Below are 19,056 nucleotides of genomic sequence, written 5' to 3'. Positions count from 1 at the left end.
GAAGAATTATTTACAGTGTCCACACATGAAGGTGCATGTGTGGAAAATCTGGCATACATGGCAATGTCAGGACACATCTGGATCAGCAGCTGTTAGGGAAATTTCTGGGAGGGACATTAAGAACTGCTAGGAAGAGCCTCAGCTCTTGCTGAACACAGGAACAGCAGGATGTGTCACACACAGGCACAGTAGAATGTGTCGCCTCAAGGCCAGATTTGGCCAGCAGACATGTTTTGTTTGGCCTCACGGGGATGGCCCCACAAAGTTTTGAAATTGTGAAATAGTTGCCAACTTTAAAAAAATCAGGAGTTTTCATGCACACACAAAGTGAAGCTTTCTGGTTTCTCTTGGGAAATGAGTTCTGATCTCTGTGTAGCAGAGATCAGCTTTAGACACTTGACTCGCCATTTTGCTGTAACTTCTTCTGCTCTAGTTTGTCTCCCCAAACCCCATGCCACTTGGCATATAACACATTGCTGCCCTATTTTTCTCATCTCCAGCCCATTTAATTCATTTATGGTGGTTCCCCGGGCCTAGGCATTTGAGGTTTTAACACCAAGGCCATGTAATTACATATTAAGAATAGAGTTTGGCGATGTCTCAGATACTGGATCCATAACTCGGTCAGGAAGTTCATCTCAAAGGATGCCGAATGTCTAGATGTGATTCTCTCAAAAGACAGACATGAAGAGGCTTGTAGAGCTAGAGGAAATAACACCAGGTCAACTTCAAAGTTCCTCAGAAGATGTGTTGGGGTGTCCTAAGGCTTGGGCTAGGCCATTACAATGCACCCCTCAGGCAGTTGTGGTACAGTGATTTGAGGGAGGGACCATTACCTGGAGCAGCAGCCTCACCACAAAGCTAAAGATTAGAGCTGGGTTACCAAGCCCCAGTGGGGCAAACTGAGAAAAAAGAAAAAAGTGAGGGCAGAAATGGAGGTGGTTTATTATAAACTCTGAGTTAAGTTGGACTGCCTGAGCTCAGAGCTCATTTCTGTCTCTGATAGCTTTCAGAGCCAGTTTTCTCACCTGGAGACAATACCACCTCATAAGGAAAGTGCGAGGATTCAGGGATTTAATGCCCAGAACAGAGCAAGCTCTCAGGAAATATTAGCTGCTATAACTTTTATTTTAAGCAGATCATAATTCAGGAGGAGCCAGGAGGTGAACAGGGGAGAAGAGGCAAGAGGAAGATGAGCCTGGAGGCATCCAAGAGCCTGGGATTCAGGGAATTGCCACGCCTTTCTGTGCAGAGCACACAGCATCAGTAGAAGTTATGAGATGCGGACTCTGGCCCATCAGTAGTGATCCACCCAGATCCTTCAGAGACCATGCCCCTTAATCCTCCCTCGCTGCTTCTAGCATAGTTAATTAATGTCATACTCTCTAATTTTTTTTACCTGCCCTCTCACTAAAAAAAAAAAAAAAACAAAACAAAACAAAAAAAAACCCTGTTCGTACTACCACCCTTAAGATCCCATCTTAAGCACTCAGAACTGTCTCCATTTCCCTTTTGCCCACTCACTTCTGACGTGGCCCCTTGCAGGCTGACTGTGGATTGCACTCTTCTCTGACACCTTGACTTCCTGAGGCCCTTGTTTCTTTGGCCTCCTGGGCATTGTTGGTCACCATTTCTCCTAGACCTCCTTCTCCCTGTCCTTCTCTGCACTCTGTCCTGTCCGAGTCTCCCCCTTCTCCTTGACCTCACTGCCTCCACATCCTCCATTTCCCTGATGCTAGGAATACCCAACACCTCGGCTGCCCTTCTGCATAATCCTCCAGCCTTGACAGGAGCCAATGGGGCAACTTTATGTGAGCTAGCAGAAGGTGCCCCTTTCTCAGGGCACTTGGTTTTGTTGTTGTTGTTGTTTTGTTTGTTTGGTTGGTTTTGTTTTGTTTTTGAGACAGAGTCTCTCTCTGTCACCCAGGCTGGAGTGCAGTGGCACGATCTCAGCTCACTGCAACCTCCACCTCCCAGGTTCAAGCAATTCTCCTGCCTCAGCCTCCTGAGTAGCTGGGAATTACAGGCATGTGCCACCACACCTGGCTAATTTTTGTATTTTTAGTAGAGACAGGTTTCACCATGTTGGCCAGGCTGGTCTTGAACTCCTGACCTCAAGTGATCCACCTGCCTCGGCGTCCCCAAGTGCTGAGATTACAGGCATGAGCTGCCACACCTGGCCTTATCAGGGCACTTTGTTGTCATCTGCAGGGAGAGCCATGGTCCCTCTGTAAATCGACACTGACTATAAGGTGACAACGTTTGGCCAAGCACTCTTCCTTGAGGAGATCACTCACTAGTTTGTTATGTCCAGCTGCCTACTGGACATCCCCACTTCAAATTGAAATTATTTTTTCCCTGAAAAATATATCCATGTGGGCCAGGCACAGCAGCTCACACTTGTAGTCCCAGCACTTTGGGAGGCCAAGGTGGGCAGATCACCTGAGGCCAGGAGTTCAAGACCAGCCTGGCCAACATGGTGAAACCTGTCTCTACTAAAAATACAAAAATTAGCAGGGCGTGGTGGCATGCACCTGTAGTCCCAGCTACTCGGGAGGCTGAGGCAGGAGAATCACTCGAACCTGGGAGGCAGAGGTTGCAATGAGCTCAGATTGCGCCACTGCACTCCAGCCTGGGAGACAGAGCAAGACTCCGCCTCAGAAAAAAATATATATATATGTGTGTGTGTGTGTGTGTGTGTGTGTGTGTGTATACATATCCATGTGGTCAGGTATGTTTCAGTTAATCATGACATTATTCCCTTATTTTCCCCTAGTTTGAACCTTGACATAGTCCAAAAGTTTTGCTTTAAGGTTCTCTAAGAGCCAAATTCTTCCCTTATTTTTTATTCCCATTGCCATCCCCCTTGTCTCTACTCTCATCACCTTATTTCAATAATTTTCTTTTCTTTTAAGAGTGTGTGTGTGTGTGTGTGTGGTGTGTGTGTGTGTGTGTGTGATGGAGTTTCGCTCTTTTCACCCAGGCTGGAGTGCAATGGTGCCATCTCGGCTCACCTCAACCTCTGCCTCCCGGGTTCAAGCGATTCTCCTGCCTCAGCCTCCCGAGTAGCTGGGGTTACAGGCATGTGCCACCATGCCCAGCTAATTTTGTATTTTTTGTAGAGACGGGGTTTCTCCATGTTGGTCAGGCTGGTTTTGAACTCCCGACCTCAGGTGGTCCTCCCGTCTCCGCCTCCCAAAGTACTGGGATTACAGGCATGAGCCACCGCGCCTAGCTATTTTAATAATTTTCTTTTTTTTTCATTTTAATACTTTTCTAACTGGGGATCCTACCTCCCCATGGCACCCCTCCTCAGTCCCTCTAACATATGTACTACTGTAAATATGTAAAATGGTCTTATTAGACAGTGAGTAGTTCAGCTACCTACAGGATAACGCAACACCCTTGGATGGGTTTTCAAGGTTCTCTGTCATCTGACCCTGACCTACATGCACAACTTTAACTTCCACGTGGTTCCTGTGTGGACCACACCACGAGCCAGAATCTTCCACTGTGTTCCTGATGGACCACAGCCACCCCAGCCCAGCCAAAATGACATACTCATTTCCTTGACACCAGCTGCCTCCCAGTCCTCTCGACTCGACTTCACTTGGCTTCTCTTACTTTAAAGCCAACTCAAGTGCTGCCTCTTCCCACCTGTCCTCAGTAGCTGATCCCTTCTCTGGTCTCCTCCAGCAGTGATCATCTGGACCACACATTTGGCACTTAAGGGCTTGGATCTCCACTCACTGCAAGTTCCACCTCCCAGGTTCACGCCATTCTCCTGCCTCAGCCTCCTGAGTAACTGGGACTACAGGCGCTCGCCACCACGCCCAGCTAATTTTTTGTATTTTTAGTAGAGACGGGGTTTCACCATGTTAGCCAGGATGGTCTCGATCTCCTGACCTCGCGATCTGCCCGCCTCGGCCTCCCAAAGTGCTGGGATTACAGGCGTGAGCCACTGTGCCCGGCCAGGGCTTGGATGGTTTTCATCTCCTTATGTATATATCCTCTCTTGCTGGCTAGATCAGAAGGCCCTTAAAGGCCACGACTGTCCTCGAAACCTAAAATAGAAGACCACACATGCTAGTGATGCAATAAAAGTTTGTTAATAATAGTAATTATGTGTAGAATAGTTTACTGTATATAAAGATAATTATGATTTCATTAGTCACAAAGTACTTCCCCTTAAATATATTATTTGTTCTTTACAGCAGCCCTTTTAGATAGGTAGGGCAGATGGTATTTAGAAAGAAGAGAAAGCGTCACTAAACATCAGGGAAATGCAAATCAAAACCACAAGGAGATATCATCTCACCCCAGTTAGAATGGCTACTATCAAAAAGACAGAAAATAACAGCCACCAGCAAGGATGTGGAGAAAAGAGAACTCTTATAAACTGTTAGTGGGAATGTAAATTAGTACAGGTTCTATGGAAAACAGCATGGAGCTTCCTCAAAAAACTAGAAATAGAGCTACCATATGATCCAGCAATCCTACTACTGGGTGTGTAGCCAGAAGAAAGGAAATCATTATGTCAAATGGATATCTGCTCCCCTTATTTATGGGGATCCCACTAGTCACTGTGGAAGTGTCCATCAAATGGACAAAGAAAATGTGGTAAATATACACAATGAAGTACCATTCAGCCATAAAAAAGAGTGAAATCCTGTCATTCACAGCAATATGGATGAGCCTAGACAATGTTAAGTGAGATAAGCCAAGCACAGAGAGACAAATACTCCATGTTCTCACTCATACGCAGGAACTGAAAAAGTGGATCACATATAAGTAGGGAGTAGAACAGTGGTCACTAGAGGTGGGGAAGGGTAGAGGGATGAGAGGGTTAGGGAGAGGTTGGTTAACAAATACAAATTACAGTTAGAGAAATAGGTTCTGGCATTCTATAGCACTGTAGGGTGGATGTAGTTAACAATAATTTGTTGTGTATTTTCAGATAGCTAGAAGAGTGCATTTTGAATGTTCCCACCATAAAGAAATGATAAATGTTTGAGATGATAGAAGTGCTAATTACCCTGATTTGATTATTATACATTATATAATGTACTGAAATAGTACATTGTACCCTATCAATACGTATCATTATATGTCAATTAAAAATATTTAATAATAATTTTTTTAAAAGAAGAGAGGCCAGGTGCAGTGGCTCACGCCTGTAATCCCAGCACTTTGGGAGGCTGAGGCAGGCAGATTGTGAGGTCAAGAGATCGAGACCATCCTGGCCAACAGGGTGAAACCCCGTCGCTGCTAAAAATACAAAAATTAGCTGGGTGTGGTGGCGCACGCCTGTAGTCCCAGCTACTCAGGAGGCTGAGGCAGGAGAATCACTTGAACCCGGGAGGCGAAACTTGCAGTGAGCCGAGATAGCGCCACTGCACTCCAGCCTGGCAACAGAGCGAGACAACAAAAAAAGTAGGAAGGAAGGGAAGGAAGGATGGAGGGAGGGAAGGAACGGAACTATGACTCTAAGATGCTACACTCTGAGAGTGTAAAGGAAGGCAGGGAGGTGGCAGACAGTGGTGTCCCTTAAACAGGGAGGCGGATTGCTGAGATGGGCACTCCTGTGCTCGTTGGCAAGCTTGATCAGCCGTGGAGAACCAGGCATGACAATTGGGTTAGTGCTAGCAAATGCATTTACTCCAGGTCAGCATTTGCCATACCTTCCTATGTCCCAGACCTGTAAACTTAAAACAAAAATGCGAAGATAACTGTAGGGTTGCCTTGTAAATATCTTTAGCCAAAACAGAAATAAAAACATTACCCTCTATTTCTCACCATCATTTCATGTAAGAAGATAGTAATACTAAAAAAAAAAAAAAAAAAAAAGGCAAACTGCTTTAGAAATCAAACAGCTTTTTAAAATCAAGTAGATTTAGAAATCATTCTACATTTTTTTTTCTCATTTTACTTTGGACTGCTAAAAACATCACCAGACTGACACCAGCTGTTTGGACTAGCTTTTCAGAAATCCCAGTTTAAGTCATATTTTCTTTTCTGAGTGCTGAAGTGAAATCCAGTCCAGGGAAATTTCTGTGGATGCTTCAGTATTTCCCATTCTCAATCATCAAAAATGTGATTTGGGGGCTTGGGGTGCCTGGCAAATCCACAGCCCATTATGGTATAAATGTAAAATTCGTCTCTCTCCAGCACTAGTTGAGGGCAGTAAGCAATATTAGGCCTCTTTCCCTGGTTGCTTAGAACAGAATTGTGTTCTCAGGGAGCATTTGCTCCTATGCGTTTGTCAGGTTTAGTCCTTGACTTAGACCATTACGAAGCAATTTAATGGCTTGGCTTGAGAGCCTCAAGAGAATACCCAAAGTGATTCTTCTACCTTCTAAGCCATCTCTTCCTATCTTTGGTGTCACATTTTATTTGAAATTATGATTATATCCAGCAGGAGTTCCCACTGAAATATCAGTTTTACCAAATGATGAGAAATTTCTATTATAAAGACTGCCATTTTTATTAACACTGTCCTGGTGAATACTAGAAAAAAATGTGTGTGTGTGTGTATGTGTGTGTTTGTGTCCTGACAGACTCTCATTGCTTCCTCTTCCTTCAAGCAAAATTTAGCAGCTTTCTCTGCTCTTAGACCAGTCTTCATAAATGTCACTTGATTTACCAAGACTGCCTTCCCCCTCCTTCCCTTGTTATGTCAGAAAAAAACTGTCTGTCTAGTGAGTTCACTGTAGCTGAGGCTAAGTCCAAAGGTTGAAATGCTCTTTGGCTAATAATGTCTTAACCTTAATATGTCCAAAACTTAGCTCCTAGTATTCCCACCCACCCCAACTCACATTGCAAACCACTCCTCCTGCAGTATTTCCCATCTTGCTTCATGGCATCTCTGTCCATCCAGTGGTTCAAGCCAAACACCTTTCTCTCATATTCTACATCCAGTCAGCAAACCTGTCAGCTTCAGCTTCAAAATCTATTCCACTTTTCACCACTTTCACTGCTGCAGGTTGGGTCCACCATCACCTTTCGCCTGGATTATTCCAGTAACTGGTCTCCTGTACCACCCTTAGCCCCCTTCAGTCTGTTCTTAAGACTATAGCTAATGTATAAATTAGATGATGTCACTCCTGGCCCAAACGAATAGTTTCACCTCTTGCTCCAAGTAAAAGCCCAGGGCATACATGGTCTCATCTCCCATTACCTCTCTGCCTCATCGCCCACTACTTTCCCCCTAATTCACTGTGTTCCAGTCACACTGGCCTTTTTGTTGGTCCTTGGGCATACCAAGCTGGCTGCCACCTTAGTTTCTATGCTTGCTTTTCCTTTCCCTCTATAACTGCTGAGATTGCTTCCTTTTTTTTTTTCTTTTTTCTTTTTTTTATCAGTTTGTTTCTCAGTGTGAAACCAAGCTTGCTTCCTAACTCCTTTAGGTCTTTGAGCAGCCATCACTTAATGAAGCATCCTTGACCACTCTGTTTTAAATGGCAACACAGTGTCTATTTGTACCCCACTGCCCACTACACACGCCTCCTGTCTTCTTTCTCTGCTTACTTATTACCATTAAACATGGTATTTTATTTTGTGTGTCTCCGTCTCTTAGGCCATCAGGTATGAATGTAGATGTTTTGCTTTGTTCAACCTATGCAGCCACATGAACTGGCTCTGCCCTTTCTACTAGATGTAAGCTACAAAATGTCATGACTTTTTATCTGTTATATTCACTGCTTAGAGCTATACATATAGTGGGGGCTAATAAATACTTGTTGAATAAATTAATTAAATGAATGAAGACTCTGCCCAACTTGGCCAAACTTATTTTTTCTCTTATTACAAAAGAATACTGTTCATCAGAGAAAACAAAAATAAGAAAGCCACCCATATCCTACCAGTTTGATGCATATCCTCCCAGACCTTTTCCTCTGCAGATGATCTTTCCCCATGAGAGTGGTTTGGTTTTTTTGTTTGTTTTTTTTTTGTTTTTTTGTTTGTTTGTTTGTTTGAGACGGAGTCTTGCTTTGCTGCCCAGGCTGCAGTGCAGTGGCTCGATCTTGGCTCACTGCAAGCTCCGCCTCCCGGGTTCACGCCATTCTCCTGCCTCATCCTCCTGAGTAGCTGGGACTACAGGCGCCCACCACCACGTCCAGCTAATTTTTTGTATTTTTAGTAGAGACGGGGTTTCACCATGTTAGCCAGGATGGTCTCGATCTCCTGACCTTGTGATCCGCCCACCTCAGCCTCCCAAAGTGCTGGGATTAGAGACGTGAGCCACCATGCCCGGCGCTGAAAGTGGTTTTATACTGTCCTTAACCATTTCACTTAGTATATTGTGAACATCTTTTTTATGCTGGTAAATATTTGTCTAAACATAATGAAATGAGTGAAAATGGTGTTTTGATGTGTGGGCATACCTACATGTTATTGATCTTGGAAGAAGCAGGTGGAGATTATTATTCAGTGTACTCAACAAAAGATTGCATGAGCAATCTAATACTAAATGAGCTGGTAGAATCACTTCATATCAACACTCCCTCTTCTCCCCTCACCCCCTAAAAAGTCAAATATATTAGGCAGAAGGATTATCTGATACAGAGAGAAAAGATTGCATGCTCTTGTAAATCAAGTACACTTGATCTAGGAGGGCAGTTTATTAAGAACATGTCTCTTAGGGCAGAATTTTTTTTTTTCTTTTCGAGACAAGGTATCACTGTTGCTCAGTGCCATGACATGACCACAGCTCACTGCAGCCTCGACCTCCGAAGCTCAAACAATCCTACTTCAGCCTCCTGAGTAGCTGGGACTACAGCTGCATGCCACCATGCCCACCTAATTTTTTTATTTTTTATTTTTTGTAGAGACAGAGTCTCACTATGTTGCTAGGCCTCCTCTCAAACTCCTGGGTTTAAGGGATCCTCTGCCTCAGCCTCCCAAAGTGCTGGGATTACAAGTGTGAGCCACCCTGCCTGGCCAGGGCAGCCTAACTCTTAAAGCACAGTCTACACGGACTGGAGTTGCAATGTCTCTGAACTGCATATGAGGAGTATCTTACAACCAAAATCTGAGACTGAAGTGTGCAAGGTCTGGTTAATACTGAATTTTAGAAGAATAAGTCTATTTTAGCAAAAATATTAGCACTAAATTTGTCTCATTAAAGACCAGTAAGTATTAGCTCTTCAAACTTGCGGATAACGCTTCTTTAAGCTCACTAAATGAAGACAACTCTTTATGTTCTCTGTAAGATTTAAGATTACCCGACTTTTGTGGCTACTTTTCCAGTTAGCTAATTAAAAATTTCATCAGCTGCAGGTGGGGCTTTAGCCTTAACAGATTAGCTGCAGAATCTATCAGGACTCAGAAATAAAGCATGTCATTTTGGTAGTTTTGATAGCAACCTTTCTCCTCATTCTACTTCAAGAATTCTTTTCCATTAGATGACTTCTGAAAGTGTGGTTTTTGAGTCATCTATCTTCCTGATATCCTAATAGCTACTCCCTCTCCCTTCTTTTTCTCCAGAGATCTAATTCAGCAAATTATGTATATACCAATATCAGCACTGTAAATGGGTGCTACAGACTGTCTGCAGTGTCATTCATGACTAAACAGATTTGAAAACTTTCAAAAGGAATTCTGGGAAGTTATATATTAATTTTACTAAACTACATACATACATAGCTCTTTATTTACTCAGAGATCTTTCAAAAAGCCAGGATGTTTTCTCTTATTCTGAGATTAAATGAAATACATAAATTCTCTAAAATCATTTTCTTTTTTTTTTTCTTTTTTTGAGACGAAGTCTCACTCTGTCACCTGGGCTGGAGTGCAGTGGTGCAGTCTTGGCTCACTGCAACCTCCACCTCCTGTGTTCAAGTGATTTTCCTGCTTCAGCGTCCCTAGCAGCTGGGATTACAGGTGTGAGCCACCATACCCAGCTAATTTTTTTCTTTTGTGTTTTTAGAAGAGATGGAGTTTCACCATGTTGGCCAGAGTGGTCTCGAACTCCTGACCTCAGGTGATCCACCTACCTAGGCCTCCCAAAGTGCTGGGATTACAGATGTGAGCCACCGTGCCCAGCCTCTAAAATCATTTTCTAAGAGAAAACAAAAATAAAAGTCATTGCAGGGGAAGTGTTATATTCTTGCAACTGTTAAACACCTTAAGAATTTGAGCTAGGTATGTAACAGCTATGATATAATCTATCATTTTTATAATCAGATGCCACAATACTCACAATTAAAATTACATCCCAAATATTTATACCTGAGGCTTTAGATTGTGGCTAAGAAACTTAAGTACAATTTCTGAATAAGCAGGTAAAAGAGACCATTATTTCCTGTAACTACCTGCCAAAATATAATATCTGATGCAATCTTGCCATTTTTTCAGCCAATGAGATTTGCAAAATGAGGTACCTAGAGAAGTGATTGAAGCTTGTTTCTTCCATATGAGCTGCTATCGAAATATGTGCCTTTGATTTAAAATTGTTTTTCCATTAGCTCAGAGTATAGCTGGACATACGAATCCTGTCCACATCCAGCCTAATGTAACTATTTCAGGAAGAGTTTGCAGCTCATATCAAGAACATCAAATTGCATCTCCCTGGGGATGCTTCATAGTGCTTTTTGCTGATTTCGGTGTGGGTATATGTGCCCTCCAAAAGAAAGACACTGGCCATCTCAACTTAATACAAATTACCTACCCTGGAGCACATATTCTTGGAAGACAGTAAAACTACGTGAATAAATGGTTTTCCTTTCAAAATTATTCCTTATTCATCTTTATCCATATTCTTTATTTAGACCCTTATCATTTAGAATCAAATTGTGGAGTTTGCTTTTGGTGTTGTGCTATCATTTTAATTTTACATGTGTGTGTGTTGTGGGTCTTTTCTTTAAAGCCTGTCTGAGATGAGATATTTCCATTGCAAATTTTTCCCTCATTTTAATCATTGAGTCTTTAAATGCTGGTTGTGCATCTCTAAGAACTGAGCTTTAGGAAAATGGTAATATTATCAAATCTATCAGAACCTTGCAAAGGGTCTGCCTACTTTACAGCCTCACCCAATCCCTTTTTTCTCGTGAGCACTGGGGCTTGGTGGGAGCTGAGTTGAACTTCTCAGAAATTAGTCAAGTTAAATGAGTCTTGATTTATTTGACTTCATGTCATGGAACAAAATGGAATGAGGCCCTTCTACCTTTTTGTTAAGACTACTGCCTTTGATTGCATAGGCAATTATCTCTGCATTTTTAACCCCAAATACCAGCTACATAATATAAGGGCTCTGAATCATATATGACCTTTTTCCTTTTTAATTTTCATCTTTTCTCACCTTTCTCATTAGAGCAATCTATAAATGAAGCCTAAGTTACCTTCCCAGTGTGTCAGGTGATTCTAAAGATGATAAAATAGAAAATGTTAGCACTAGAAGCGATTGTGCTAGTTGGTTTTCATGATCTTCTAGCACGTTTCTTCAATGTTCTTTGCTACCAGGAAACTCAGTAGTGCTACCTGCTAGTGATATCGTTTCCTTTGATGGGTGAGTGAAGTGTGGAGTTGACTCTTCTTATCTCATTTATTCTTTGGCTCTGGTGTCAGGGCTTGCATTGGCATAAGCAGGGCTGCCCACTGCAGAAATGCTGCCAGACATGATGATTAATAGCCCTGCAATACAGTGAGGTCAGTTAATGCACAGAAGGCCCTAAACAGAGCAGCCTCTTCTGCAACAAGGATCCTGTTTACCAAAGGACTGCTAAGCCAGATAACCTTCAGTTAGTTTGTGGCTTTTGGTTCTTAATATAATGAAGTTTAGGGGTTAAATTTAATAAATTAGTAATTACTTTTTTTTTTTTTTTTTTTGAGACAGGGTCTTGCTTTATCACCCAGGCTGGAGCGCAGTGGCATGATCATGGCTCACTGCAGCCTCAACCTCCTGGGCTCAGTTGATCCTCCTGCTGCAGCCTTTTGAGTAGTTGGGACCACAGGCATTCACCACCACCCCTAGCTAATTTATTTTATATTTTGTTTTTTGTTTTTTGTTTTTTTTTTCTTTTGAGACAGAGTTTCATTCTTATTGCCCAGGCTGGAGTGCAATGGCGCGATCTCGGCTCACTGCAACCTCCAGCTCCTGGGTTCAATCAATTCTCCTGCCTCAGCCTCCCGAGTAGCTGAGATTACAGGCATGCGCCACCATGCCCAGCTAATTTTTTTTGTATTTTTAGTAGAGATGGGGTTTCTCCATGTTGGTCAGGCTGATCTCGAACTCCCAACCTCCGGTGATCAGCCCACCTTGGCCTCCCAAAGTGCTGGGATTACAGGCGTGAGCCATGGTGCCCGGTCCCCCAGCTAATTTTTGTATTTTTTTTAGAGACAGGGTCTTGCTATGTTGCCCAGTCTGATCCCAAACTCCTGAGCTCAAGTGATCCTCCCACCTCACCCTCCCAAAGTGCTGGGATTACAGGTGTGAGCCAGTGTGCCCCGTTGAGTAATTATTAATCTTTTTTATATGACACTTTAGTAAATACTTGAACCGTTTCAGTTAGGAAAATATTGTGTGTGGGGAGTGTGTGTGTGCGCGCGCACACGCATGGTGAGGGGAGTGTGTGTGTGTGCGCGCACGCGTGCTGTGAGGGGAGTGTGTATGTGTGTTTTCATGTACGCACGTACACATGTGCAAACGTGTGTATTTGAAAGAGCTTCCAGCTGGGTCCACATCCCATTTCCTTTAGGCCTTTTGAAGGCCAGGCTTCATCAATTATCTCTACTTTTGTGTCTTCAGCTTTTGTTTCTATAGTAGCTTCTTAATGTTAGCGTTTAAGTATGCCCAAGTCTCTCTTATGTTTTAAAAAAAAAAAATCCTTTCTTAGTCCTACATCCTTCTTTAGCTGTGGCCCAATTTCCCTCCTTTTCTTTAAAGTTGACTTCGTAAAAGAGTAACCCACAATCCTCACCCCTCTCCAGTCTTTCCTCGTCCTCCCCTGAAACCACCCTGTCTGAGGTCACTGATGGATTCCTGTGTGCCAGCAGACACTTTCCAGGCCTCATGAGAGTCTTCCTCACGTTATTTGACCTCTCCACTACCTTTGATGCCATTGACCACCTTCTTCCTTCATGAAATTCTCTGCTTCCTTGGCTTCCCTGGTGCTGGCTCTTCTGCTTTTTCTCCTCCCTGTCAACCTACTCCTTCCCAGTCCTCTTTCTGTTTATCTGCTCCTAAATATTAATAGTACTGTTTCACCAGGAACCAATCTTTTCTCATTTCCCAGCATGTGCCCCCCTGGACTATCACTTTTTCTCATGGCTTCACCTAAAACCTATAAGCTGGGGGCCCACAAATCGCCCACTTGGACTCACTGGTGACTCCACTTGAGCATTCCAAAGACAGTTCCAACCATCTGCCCCAACATCTGAGCTACCCTTTCCCCTACCAAGACAACTCCTCTTCCTTAGTCCTGTTTTTCGGACCCCTTTCTACTAATCAGAGTTTAAGGCAAACTGGCTCCTGGGAATCTTTACTTTTCCCATTCATTTCCTAAAGGACTCCTGTCAGGCCCACTTGTAGGACCTCAGCCACAGCAGAGGAAAGCCCTTGGAATCACCCAGATGGGAAGTTGCCACGGCCCACACTTTCCTCAGCTTGGCTTTTAGGTCCATATTTACCCAGAGTTTCCCTCTGTTTGGTCTTCCTAAAGAAAATATTTAGAGAATGTCTTGCAAATTCAGTCTGCCTTAGGGGAAAGAGGAATAAATGGCAGTGTGTGTAAGTTATCTGGCCCTGCCTTGGAAACCCTTACCTCCTGTAAGCAAAAGAGTGAGTCCCTATCTCTAAATAGCTGCAAAAAAATATTTTTCTTCTTTTATTTACATTAAAAAGCATTACTATAAGAGATACATTTTAATACCTACCAGTCTTCCCTCTCAGGAAATTTATTCCCATATTTGACTTCAGTGCTTTCATACAACTCCCGTCCTCCAGGGAGAAAAAAAGATGATTGGCATTATCTCTCTTAAAAGTCTTTATTTTTAATGGCCACCACTAAATCTCTTGGACACAACATCTTCTCCAGACACAATAAGCTGGGTTCCTTTATCTGTCCTGTATATATTGCATTTTCCAGTTCTTTGTGTCTGTTATGACTGACCTCATGTAAATTATAGTATTAGACACTGAAGCATAATGGAGAAGACAGTAGAGGAAGTGCTTCTGGAGGGGCTTAGAATCTCATATAAAAGGAGAGAGAAAATAAACTATATGTGAAATATATATACACATAGAAACATTAAATAAATACATTGCCACTTTAGCTGTGCTGTACAAATAATTTGAAGGAATATTAGAGATGATTGTGACCAAAGTTGGTTAATTTTTGTGAGAAGAATAATGAATAGTATTTGGAAGCAAGAAGGACCCTGCCTAGTAAGGAGAAATTGGAAATTCTCTTTGTTGCTCATCAGTTGTATTCATTGAAGTATCCATCTCCAGCACGTGGCACGATGCCTTATTTTAGACACTCAGTAAGTGCTTGTTGACTATGTGATAACCGAGTGGTTATAGTACTCCAGGAAGAGTATGCCAGTGTGATTTGGTTTGTAAATTTGTAAATAAGTCTGATATCCTGTATATCCCTAATCATAAAAATTTTAGAATTTTAAAGCAGAAAGGACTTTTAAGTAGCAAAACATTGCAGATATGCTCTCCTGCACTTGTCCCTGCCGTAAATCATTTCATCTTCCTTTTAACTCTTTCTCCAGCTGACCTATGTTTCTACAAACCAGCAGAAGAGGCAGGAGCTAGTCTTGCAATGATTTTGCAGCCCGCTTACTGGACTCTATTTCTTAGCACTGCTGCCACATTGCTTTCATTTTACTTTATTTAAGGGATTTCATTATTAAGCATTTACCTTTCAGTAAGATTATTCCTTCAATTTAGTCACCCCTAAACATCCTCTGTCTCTCATATTATCATACACTGCTCCCTTTGAGTCCCACTGAAAGACTGCCCTAGTTTTCCTTTCCTGCAGATAAGTATGGGTCCTTGGATCTTGGAACAGCAAAAGGACATTAGTGAAACAACTGGTGAAACCTGAATAAAGTCTACAATTTGCATAATGTCAATTTCTTATTTTTGATCAATATGCCATGGTTATGTAAGATGTAAGCATTAGGGGAAGCTGGATAACGGGTATGAAGGTAAGAACATTTTACAAATACAGAGAAATGTTAGGAACTGTGGATGTACATGTGAACATTCTGGTTATTTTCAAAAACATAATTTTCAAAATATAATAAGAAAATTGCAGACTACCAAAGTACGCTTTTAGATAGTTCTAGATTGTAAGGTAAACAAAGTAAAAACAAACAACCCTCATCTGGGTTCAGCCCCCTTCCCATTCAGGTTTTCCTCACTCCATTCCCTCCATTCCTATGGCTTCAGCCGTCCGCTCTGTGCTCCCATCAGAAGTGCCCTGGGTCCTCTACATCTGAGGCCCAGATCCATGCTTGCTGTTCCCCACACAGGCACTGGATGTTCAGCACATAGGAAGCTCAATTTTTTATTCCCTCACCTGGAAGCCTGCCCTCAGTTGGCCAATGGCATCACCATTCTGATCCCCAGGCTCTATACTTCAGAGTCATCTTAGACTCCCTTCTCCTTTTTCACTTATTCCCAATGTTCTTGATTCTTCCAAAAAGTCTCTGGTATCTACCCACTCATTCCTTTCACTGTCCCCTTGTCTACCCTAGAACAGACTCTCACATGCCTTGTCAACTGTCTGTAGTCTCTCCACCCTCCCTGCTGCCTTCAGAGGCACATCACTGTGGCTTTCCTGCTTCAAAAAGCATCAGTGACTCTATACTGCTACCGGCCTAAACTACAGTAATAAACATCCATCCAGAAGAGATATGCATGATATTACTAAATTAGATGGTCAGCTCAAACCTACCTCCCTCCTTCCCCCACCCCCAGCCCCAAGAAATTAGAAGGAGCATAGGCCTTTGGAGTCAGAAAGTCCTGGCCTTGAAACTCAGCTCTGTGACCTTGAGCAAATTGGTCTTTGCCTCTGTGCCTCAGTTTCCTCTTATGTAAAATGAAGGTTGTGTTTACCATCCAGGGCTATTGTGAGGATGAGATAAAATGATGTATCTTCAGTGCCAAGCTCAGTGACCTCCTGTAGGCTGCCTTGAGGAAGAGGTCCCTTGATCATTTCTGTCATGTGCTTGTGTTATTGAAAATGGAGGTTGGCCGGGCGCAGTGGCTCACACCTGTAATCCCAGCACTTTGGGAGGCCGAGGCGGGTGGATCACGAGGTCAGGAGATCGAGACCATCCTGGCTAACACGGTGAAACCCCGTCTCTACTAGAAATACAAAAAAAATTAGCCGGGCGTGGTAGTGGGCGCCTGTAGTCCCAGCTACCCAGGAGGCTGAGGCAGGAGAATGGCGTGAACCCAGGAGGCAGAGCTTGCAGTGAGCCGAGATCGTGCCACTGCACTCCAGCCTGGGCAACAGAGCAAGACTCTGTCTCAAAAAAAAAAAAAAAAAAAAAAAGAAAATGGAGGTTGATTACATCTCATGGTCCCCCCAGGGACCATGGTCTACCTTCCACGACAGGGGCCTTCCTGTAGAGAAGCTAATCCTACATGGAGGAATTGAGTACTTTTTCTATGCCCTACCCAGCTGTGCTGGACCTGTGCTCTGCTTCCTGTCACAAGTGCAGCCCTGAACCATTAGAGTTGAAGGGAGCCCAGCCTTAGGAACTGCATTCAGTTTCCCAGAATATAATGCCCTTGTCACTCGTCTCATTCCTGTGGGTGAAACAGTGCTTTCCAGCAGAATTCTTCAGTGATTTTCCTACTTTCCAGGAGAGGTCCTTACTAGAATACATCTACTCCAGTCCCCCATTTGGTCAGGACTTCGTCTAATTGATTCAGTGCTCCAATTTCAGTGTCTAATAGTGTCTCCTACTTTCCAGGAGAGGTCCTTACTAGAATACACCTACTCCAGTCCCCCGTTTGGTCAGGACTTCGTCTAATTGATTCAGTGCTCCATTTTCAGTAGTCTAATAGTGTCTGATATGCAATGTGTGCTTAATCAATATTGGATGGATGGAAGGATGAATGATTTAATATCTAGGATTTGGCAACTAATGCATACTTAATTGAAAGACTGAATAATGATTTTCCCAGTGAGCAAGATTATTAGGCCAGTGGTTCTAAACCTTGGCTGTACTAATCACCAAGAGAGTTTTTGTTTTGTTTTCTTTAACACTGATTTATGGGCTCTACCCAGGCATATACCCTGTGGTTTTCTAAAAGCTCTCCAAGTGATTCTAATAGACAGCCAGGGTTGGAATCCACCATGTTAGACTACTCAAAAAATATGTACCCCATGCATAACTCTTTATCATTTTCAATTACCACATTGTATTGTAATTATCAGCTTATGTGTCTTTCTCTCACTTGACTTTATGCTCCTTGGCCTCATACTTGGGCTGTCTTCCTAGTGCCTGGCATAGTGCTTGGCATATAATGAATAGTCATAAATGTGAATTGGATAAATTGGTGGTTTCTTTCATTTAAGACACAAGAAAATTGCATAGTACCAAATAAGACAAAGAGAAAAGTCTTAGTATCATGGAGTTTGTTTTGGGTTTAGTTTGTGTGTGTGTTGTTTTCCAGTCATCTACACTTTGGTAACCTGTTTGCTTACCCATAACGGATTATTTTTTTCAGTTCATTCATTGTCATCTATCCAGATGCTGTGAACAGACAGCAGCTAAAGATATTGAACTTTGTTGAAGAGTCCTAATTTAAAATATCTTGTCCCATTATTCTCATTTGTACAGAGGTTCTAAAATTGCCATCACTATACATATGAGAGGATAGTTCATTAATGTGATATTCAGTATCACTCCTCCTCATTAATGAAAGCCGTAGAAGCCTCTAGACATGAGTGGCCACTCCAGTTTTTCTGAAATCCAAAATCAATATATTTAGATATAGAAAAATACCACTAGAAAGATATTTAGAGACATCACATTAAACCACCCTCATTCTGCTGTGAAGAAGCTGAAGCCAGGTGGGCATGTGGGGACTTGCCAGAGATCACACAGCTTATTACGGACACAGCTGGTACAAGAAACCTGATGTTCTGTTCCTCAGGCCTGGGCCACCACGCAGTGCTTGTAGCCCTTAAGATTACATTAGAAGTCAAAGATCAAACTTTTACCTCCATTCTGGTGTCTGTGTTAGGAAGAAAAATATCTGAGAAAAAGACATTACAGGTTCCTCAGAAGGCTTAGGAGGAGAAGTATAGGTGGAAAGTGGAGAGGGCAGAGGAAAGGAATTCTTGAATGAGACTTTGAAACTTACCAGAAAAATGTGTGTTATGGCAACACCACAGTTCACTTGTCTATCTGCCCTTGTTTTCAGAATTTTCCCCAGAGAATACCTCCTTCAACAGATCCACCTGTATTCCCTCGCCGACCTGCAGCAGGTAAGTGCTCAGAGGGGCTGTTTCGTTTTTGTTGCTTTCCTGGAGGAGTCTCTTTGTTGACTTTGGTCTTTGCACTGTATTCTGCCATCATTGGGGTAGTTTTCGTCACAAACCCTGATAATTCTTATTCAGAATGGGGGGGAAACTTAGTATAAAAAGATATATAGGACAATAACAAATGTTGGCAAGGATGTAGAGAAACTGGGGCTCTTATACATTGCTGATGGGATGCAAAGTACGTTAGCCACTTTGGAAACAGTTAAAAAGTTAAACATAGAATTACCATATGACCCAACAATTTTACTCCTAGGTATATACCCAAGAGAGTTGAAAACGTATGTCCACAGAAAAACCTGTACACAAATGTTCAGAGCAGCATTATTCATAATAGCAAAAAAGTGGAAACAACCCAAATGTTCATCAGCTAATGAATGGATGAACAAAATGTTTTGTAGCCATATAATAAAATATTATTCTGCCATAGAAAGAAGTGAAGTACTGATGCATGCTACAATATGGGTAAATCTTGAAAACACCATGCTAAGTAAAAGAAGCCAGACAGAAAAGAATACATACTGTATGATTCTATTTACATGAA

At 42.5% G+C, this 19,056-nt stretch overlaps 1 protein-coding gene across 1 annotated transcript in view; it reads left to right on the top strand.

Moving 5' to 3' along the window:
* PLEKHM3 (pleckstrin homology domain containing M3) overlaps positions 1-19,056 on the top strand; it is a 201,129-nt gene that overhangs the window by 99,555 nt on the left and 82,518 nt on the right. Inside the window, exon 6 of the mRNA XM_003254005.3 lies at positions 18,395-18,458. Within this exon, the coding sequence (XP_003254053.1) occupies positions 18,395-18,458 (64 nt within the window). The remainder of the gene's footprint in view (positions 1-18,394; positions 18,459-19,056) is intronic.

The sequence above is a fragment of the Nomascus leucogenys genome, chromosome 22a (genome assembly GCF_006542625.1).
Source record: "Nomascus leucogenys isolate Asia chromosome 22a, Asia_NLE_v1, whole genome shotgun sequence".
Taxonomy (NCBI): domain Eukaryota; kingdom Metazoa; phylum Chordata; class Mammalia; order Primates; family Hylobatidae; genus Nomascus; species Nomascus leucogenys.
This window is presented reverse-complemented; position numbering and strand designations above follow the sequence as displayed.